Genomic DNA, 7,713 nt, shown 5'->3' with positions numbered 1-7,713 from the left:
TTATATTGGTTTCACTGGTAAAAATAAATAATTGAAATGGGTATATATTTGTTTTTTGTTAAGTTGCCTAATAATTATGCACAGTAAGAGTCACCTGCACACACAGATATCCCCCTAAAATAGCTAAAACTAAAAACAAACTAAAAACTACTTCCAAAAATATTCAGCTTTGATATTAATGAGTTTTTTGGGTTCATTGAGAACATGGTTGTTGTTCAATAATAAAATTAATCCTCAAAAATACAACTTGCCTAATAATTCTGCACTCCCTGTATGTTCTAAAGCCCTTTTTGTCGTGTAATAGTGGCAAAAAATATATATATTTGCCGTTCAACGGTGCAGTTATATGTTCTATATGTTTTGTCGTGTATTAGTGGCAAAAGAAAAACATATTTGCTGTTCAGCGGTGCAGTTATATGTTCTAAAGCCCTTTTTTTCATGTAATAGTGGCAAAATAAAAATATATTTGCTGTTCAGTGGTGCAGTTATATGTTCTAAAGCCCTTTTTGTGGCGTGTATAAGTGGGAAAAAACTAAGGCGTATTTGACGTTCAGCGGTGCAGTTATATGTTCTAAAGACCTTTTTGTCATGTAATAATGGCAAAATAAAATATATTTGCCATTTAATGGTGCAGTTATATGTTCTAAAGCCATTTTTGTTGTGCATTAGTAGCAAAAGAAAAATGTATTTGCTGTTCAGCGGTGCAGTTATATGTTCTAAAGCCCTTTTTGCCGTGAATTAGTGGAAAAAGTAAAATATATTTGCTGTTCAACGGTGCAGTTATAAGTTCTAAAGCCTTTTATGGCGTTTATAAGTGGAAAAAAAATAAGGGCCTATTTGCCGTTCAGTGGTGCAGTTATATGTCCTAATGCCTTTTGAGGTGTGTATAAGTGGAAAAATATAAGGGCCTATTTGCCGTTCAGTGGTGCAGTCATATGTTCTAAAGCCCTTTTTGCCGTGTATTAGTGGGAAAAGAAAAATATATTTGCCTTTCAGCGGTGCAGTTATATGTTCTAAAGCCTTTTGAGGCGTGTATAAGTGGAAAAATATATGGGCCTATTTGCTGTTCAGCGGTGCAGTTAAATGTTCTAAAGCCCTTTTTTTGTGTGTATTAGTGGGGAAAAAAGGGCTTATTAGCCGTTGTGTGGTGAAGTGAGAAAATTACATACTTTCTTGGGGTGTTTTAAGTTCCTTTTTATTTATTTGATCTAACAGACACAGTATGTCAGACAGAGAAGTGCCAGGCCCTGCAGAGGGGAGTAGCAGAGGCCTAAATGTTTCTAGCGTAGGCACAGGTCGCAGCAGAGTAAGGGGGCGTGACAGCAGGGGGTCGCAGCGAGAGGCCTGAGTTTCCGGTGTCATCTAGCAGTCTTGTCTTGACCAGAAACCCAGCGGTTCTTGATTGGTTGACTCAGTCATCCACTTTGTCCCAAGTGACATCAGACACCCCCAAGAGTCGGTGGGTTCGTCAGACACAAATTAGTTGGCATGGCCCGGGAGAAGGCCCTGTGCCCTCACCTGTCCTCAACCTGCTTGTCCTTTTCTGATTCCTCATCCAGAGAAGAAATATATGCTGTGGGGTCAGCTCCACTATACAATGAGGACGAGCAACTAGAATACAGTCAGCAGCTACTGGCAAGCCAAGATGTGGAGGAGACATCCGCTGCTTCATCCACTAGGCGGGAAAGTAGTGAAGAGAGTGGCGTGGGAGCTGTTGTTGCAAGCGGTTAGGCTCCTGACCCATAGACGGTTGAGGAGGACATCAGTGACATGCAGACAGTACTCAATAATGATGATGTAGTAGATTGCACTTGGGAGCCAGGTGACAAAGGGGCCTCATCATCAGGAGAAGAGGGTGGCAGCTTGCCCGTGAGGCAGCAGCAGAGCCAGCAAGTCGCTAGCATTGCCGGGAGTCAGCAGGGTGGCAGCAGTGGGAGGTCGGGAGCAAAACATGCCCTGGGTAGACCACCTGCTTCGCAGGAGCCTACCTGCCTGGGAAGTAGCGGTGCACGGATTCACGGAGGCAGCAGTGGTAGTAGTCAGTCAGTGCATAGTGTTGGGGGGTAACACTCTTCCTATGCCTCGTCAGTCATTCTGTCAGCAATCTATCACCAAAGCGATTGCCAAGAGACAACAGTATGCATGCACTCATCCAATGGCGCAGAAGCTGAATGTGCTTCTGTCCAAGTTGCTGGTGCTGCAGTCCCTCCCTTTCCAAGTAGTGGACTCTGCACTTTTCAGAGAACTGATGGCTTGTGCCGAGCCGAGGTGGAGATTCCCAAGCCGTCATTTCTTTGCCAAAAAGGCAGTACCAGCCCTGCATACACATTTAGAACAGAAGGTGGTCCAGTCCTTGAGCCTGTCGGTGTTTGCCAAAGTGCATGTAAGCGCCGACATGTGGAGCTGTAACTACAGTCAGGGACAAAACATGTCCTTTATGGCCCACTGGGTGAATGTGGTTCCTGGAAAGCGACACCAGAAACTTGGCCAGGTTTCTCAGGCCGTTGGTCTTGCGACAATGTCAGCCTCTGCCTCCTCATCCTCCACCGTCTCCTCAGCTTCCACTGCAGGGACAATTCACAATTTCACAGTGCCCCTTAAAGAGGACCTTTCACCAGAATAAAACCTCTAAACTGACTATACAGACGTGTAGAGCGGCGCCCAGGGATCCCCCTGCACTTACTGTTATCCCCGGGCGCCGCTCCGTTCGCCCGGTATAGCCTCCGGTATCTTCATAGTTAGGCTCCACCCAGGGGAACCTGACAGCGTCTCTTTCTCCTATGCTGTAGCGCTGACCAATCGCAGCGCTCAGCTCATAGCCAGAGCTGATAATAGTCAAAAAATTCTTTACAATATTTAGACTGAGCTCATGCTCAGAGACGTATTATTTTTCCCTCTTTAATAATAATCATATCTGCCATGAGATTTATTATTTTTCCATTTTAAATATCTTGAGGGTTGATGTTCTGAAGATCCCTGATGCTTTGATCTTAAATTGTCCATTCCTGGGAGGTTCCAGCTTTACATATATACAGGATGTGATTTCTTAAGCCTTTTCTATTTTCAGAAGAAGCCGGTGTATGCTTTATACCAGAAATATCTACTGTATTTTATCTTGGGATGCTGATAACTAACTCTGCTATGGAAGCTGTCAGGATTGACACTACATGAAGATAAATACAAATCATCTTAGATCTGTTGCTCATCAGTCAATTCCATAAATGGGTCTGCATTGTTATACAGTTTAAAAAAAAATACATTTAGAGATGAAAATGTATGAAGCCAACTCGACCACGGTCCCAGAGTTTTTTATACTGGGATTCCCGGCTCTGAATGATTACAAGTTTTCTTTCTTCTCCATTATTCTCATCATGTATTCCATGACTATATGTGAAAACCTCTTGATCATTTTACTGGTGTCCACAAGCCAACGTCTCCATTCTCCAATGTATTTCTTCCTTGGACATTTGGCGCTGTCAGACATTGTCCTTGTGACAATCATTGTTCCTAAGATGCTGGAAGTTATCATATGGGAAGGGAGCACAATTCCTTATGTTGGATGTTTAGCCCAGTTTTACTTATATGGGGGAACGGTCTGTGCAGAGTGTTTTTTACTCTCGGCCATGTCTTATGACCGGTACTTGGCCATCTGTAGACCTCTACATTATATCTCAGTGATGAGTGCCAAGCTTAGATACAGTCTGATCATCTCATCCTGGGGGTTGAGCTTTATGTTAGTATTTATTACACTTGTCTTTTTGTGTAACTTAGACTTCTGTGGATCGAATGTTATTGCCCATTTCTTTTGTGAATTTAAGCCTCTTTTAGACATTACTTGTTCAGACATAACCGCTGTGAGTATTAACATGATAGTGCTCTGTCTTGTTTTAGTTCTATTACCTTTCTTACTTATAATCATATCATATGTCTGCATTTTTATCACTATCTTTGGAATTTCCTCCACCTCAGGCCGACAAAAGACTTTCTCCACTTGTGCCTCTCACTTGGTGGTTGTCTCTACCTATTATGGCTCCATGCTCATAATCTACATGGTCCCTTATAGTGGACATTCACTGAATGCTAACAAGTTTATTTCCCTTGTCTACATTGTTTTGACCCCTCTTCTAAACCCCATTATATACAGTCTAAGGAACAAGGAGATTCAGTCTTCTGCGATGAAATATCTGAATCTGCGGTTAGAAAAGATGGGAAAATCAAGAAAACATATTTAAGAATTTTGGGGGGAATTTATTATTTGCGGTGGTTTTGGTGCCAGTTTGCGATCTGTCTTTGCTTTGTTAGGTTGCACAAATGTATGTAATGGTTCACATAGTAATACTATATTTGGTGCTGAGGGATTGCCCGATGTGGAAATTTTTTAGAAGTGGCACATCATAACTGAGACTTAAAGTTGTTGTAATCTGAAATCATGTTTTACTGTTCACTTCTAAAAGAGGTCTTTGCAGGATTACAATTTTAACTGGATGAAAGTATGGTTTGTCTTGTTCAGCCTTAGAAACTAAGGGGGTCATTTATGATGTTAAGTATGCCACTTGGCATTATTTCATTGCACATTCAGTTGAAAAGGGAATTTGTGGCTGACTTGGAGACTTTTCACAGCTCATGCCACTTTTCCAAGCGGGCGTGGTATCATCAGGGAAGGGGGCCGACTAGCCGGCACGTCTCATTTATCACTTTCTATACCTGTTTTTGGCACAGAAAATTACTTAAATCTATGCCAGCAAGGTAGCTACAATAGATTTTAGCAAGCCGCAAGGCCAGCACCTAAGTTATGTCGAGGCCAGAGCCTCGACATAACCTAAGTTTATAAAGCGCAAGCGGACATGGACTAAGACCAGCGTCTGAACCACCGGTCTTACTAACAGTCCCACTATGTTTCTGTTATATTAAATTTAGTCATTAAATAATTTGGAGTTTGATTTACAATAAAGTACTATAAATGTAGTAAAAGGCAATGTGGCTTTGATGTTTCATATAAATAAGTTTTTTCAAACATCTTTTTCTAGACATTATATGTAGAGTTGATGTTCGGGTTCGACGGGTTCGGCCGAACTTCACAAAAAAGTTTGAGTTCGGGACCCGAACTTGACCCCGAATCCCATTGAAGTCAATGGGGACCCGAACTTTTGAGCAGTAAAATAGCTCTGAAAATGTCATGGAAAGGGCTAGAGGGCTGCAAATGCCAGCAAAATGTGGTTGGGAGCCAGGGGTGTAGCTAAAGGCTCATGGGCCCTGGTATAAGAGTTCAACTTGAACCCCCTTCCCTCAGTACTTTGTGGCCAGGGGCAGGGAAGCACATAGCCTTCGTCCTGACTGAGGCAAAAATGGAGATGGCACCTCCCCTATGCCAAATTCTTGAACTAACCCCATCCCTCCAGCCAGAGGTATAACTTGACCAGCATGCACTTTCTATAATACTGGTATCTTCTTATGTGGCACAAGGGTCTTTGGGCCCCCTCAGGCTCCTGGGCCCGGTAGCGACTGCTACCTTTGCACCCCCTATAGCTACGCCTCTGTTAGGAGCATGGAAAGTGCTCTTCCAAACAAATGTGGATAGGGAAATGACTTTAAATAACATAAAATACGTAAAAATAAAAAATAATAATCTTGATATAGGAGGACGAGGTCCATATGGAGTAGGAGTTTGAGGAGACAGTGGATGTGGCGGTGTAGGTGGAAGCGGCGGTGAAGGAAGAGGAGGTAGCCAACACAGATTTTTTATTTTATTTTTTGTTTAAATTTGGGTAGACCCCAAAACATTGGGAAATATAACCTGTGATAACCCCCTCCAGTCGTGCTAAACACACGTTCAGACAATACACTGGCTGCAGGGCAGGCCAGCTTTTCCAAGGCGTAAAGGGCAAGCTCAAGCCATGTGCCCAATTAGGAGACCCAGAAGTTGCAGGGGGCAGACCCATCAGTCAGTTCGTGTGCACACTTACTGCCCCACCCTGTCGCACGTCCCCGTGATGTTCACGATCCAATTGGATATCTTCTCTATCAACTTTCGATGTTCTTTTCTGAGCCTACCATGTTGATCACGTTTAGCGGCGAATCAGGGTTCAACGCCGGAGAGGGAGCGTAAGAAAGAGAGACCACATCCAAGGGAGATCAATGGATGAAATTTAATTGTGATCGAGTGGAAATGTGGGAAAAGTTATTAAAGCGGAAGAATCGAAGGAAAGGAGGGGGCGCTCGGCAATTACCCACTCCCGACTCAGGGAGGTAGTGACGATAAATAACAATACAGGACTCTTAAGATGCCCTGTTATTGGAATAATTAATAAAAAATTATAGGGAATTTCACTGTGGTATTTAGGATTTGGAAACGTTAGCGGCCCTGCTGCCGCTTTGTTGACTCTATATAATTTCTGCCTGATCGCACGTCACCGTGACGTCCACGATCCATTTGGATATCTTCTCTATCAACTTTTGATGTTCTTTTCTGAGGTTAATTTTTTTAATTAAAAATGATCGAGCGGAAAAGTGGGACAAATTATTGAAGCGCAAATGTGGGACAAGTTGTTAAAGTTTAATCATTGAATAAACGGAGGTGGCGCGCATCAATTAAAGAAGAATTTTTAAATTTAATTCTCTGTCACCTATGCAGAGCAGGGGTTTGTATACGGCAAAATTGGTAAAATGTCACCTTGTAACAGACGATTTTTAAAAATTTATGTCCCTATCTCCTATGCAGAGCAGGGGTTTAATCACAGCAAAAATGGTCAAATGTTACCAAGAATGTAACAGACAGATTAGTGAAATTTGTTTACATGTTTACTAGGTACAGCAGAGATATATCACAGCCAAAAATTGGTGAATTTCACCCGAATATGTAACAGACAAATAAATTTTTTTTTTTACCTGTCTACTAGGTATAGCAGTGGTATATCACACCCAAAAATTTGTGAATTTCACCAGAAAATGTAACAGACAAATTAGTGAAATGACATAAAATAAAATACGTAGAAATAATAAAAAATAAAAAATTGATTTATGAGGTGGAGGTCCATATGGAGTAGGAGTTTGAGGAGGCGGTGGACGTAGTGGTGTAGGGGAAAGTGGCGGTGGAGAAGGACGAGGTAGCCAACACTGGTTTTTGGTTTAAATTTTTTATATATTTTTTTAATTAGGGTACACTCCAAAAGAGAAATATCCAAAATACAACAATGAGCAATTGCGCTGTAGTATAACAATGGCTGGTTAGTGCCGGTATACATGTCTATTCTGCACAAGGTACGGACAAGTCCTGTGGGATCCATGCCTGGTTCATTTTTATGAATGTGAGCTTGTCCACATTGGCTGTGGACAGGCGACTGCGCTTGTCTGTGATAACGCCCCCGACCGTGCTAAACACACGTTCAGATAAAACACTGGCTGCAGGGCAGGCCAGCATCTCCAAGGCGTAAAGGGCAGCTCAGGCCATGTGCCCAATTTGGAGACCCAGAAGTTGAAGGGGGCAGACCCGTCATTCAGTACGTGTTGGCATGTGCACACATATTGCTCCACCATGTTGGTGAAATGCTGCCTCCTGCTAAGACGTTCCATATCAGCTGGTGGTTCTAATTGTTGTGGCGTGCTGACAAAGCTTTTCCACATTTCGTTCATGCTAACCCTGCCTTCTGAGGTGCTGGTGGTGCCTCTTCCTCGTCCTCTGCCTTCGCCTTGTGCTTCCACTGTGCCCCCGCTTTC

General features: G+C 42.8%; 1 protein-coding gene across 1 annotated transcript; it reads left to right on the top strand.

Moving 5' to 3' along the window:
- Positions 1 to 3,272: 3,272 nt before the first annotated feature.
- Positions 3,273 to 4,232, top strand: LOC120990362 (olfactory receptor 6B1-like). Its single transcript, XM_040419122.1, has one exon. It carries the CDS (start codon positions 3,273 to 3,275, stop codon positions 4,230 to 4,232), a length of 960 nt encoding a protein of 319 aa, XP_040275056.1.
- The last annotated feature ends 3,481 nt before the right edge of the window (positions 4,233 to 7,713 follow it).

This window comes from Bufo bufo, chromosome 1, assembly GCF_905171765.1.
Source record: "Bufo bufo chromosome 1, aBufBuf1.1, whole genome shotgun sequence".
Taxonomy (NCBI): Eukaryota; Metazoa; Chordata; class Amphibia; order Anura; family Bufonidae; genus Bufo; species Bufo bufo.
This window is presented reverse-complemented; position numbering and strand designations above follow the sequence as displayed.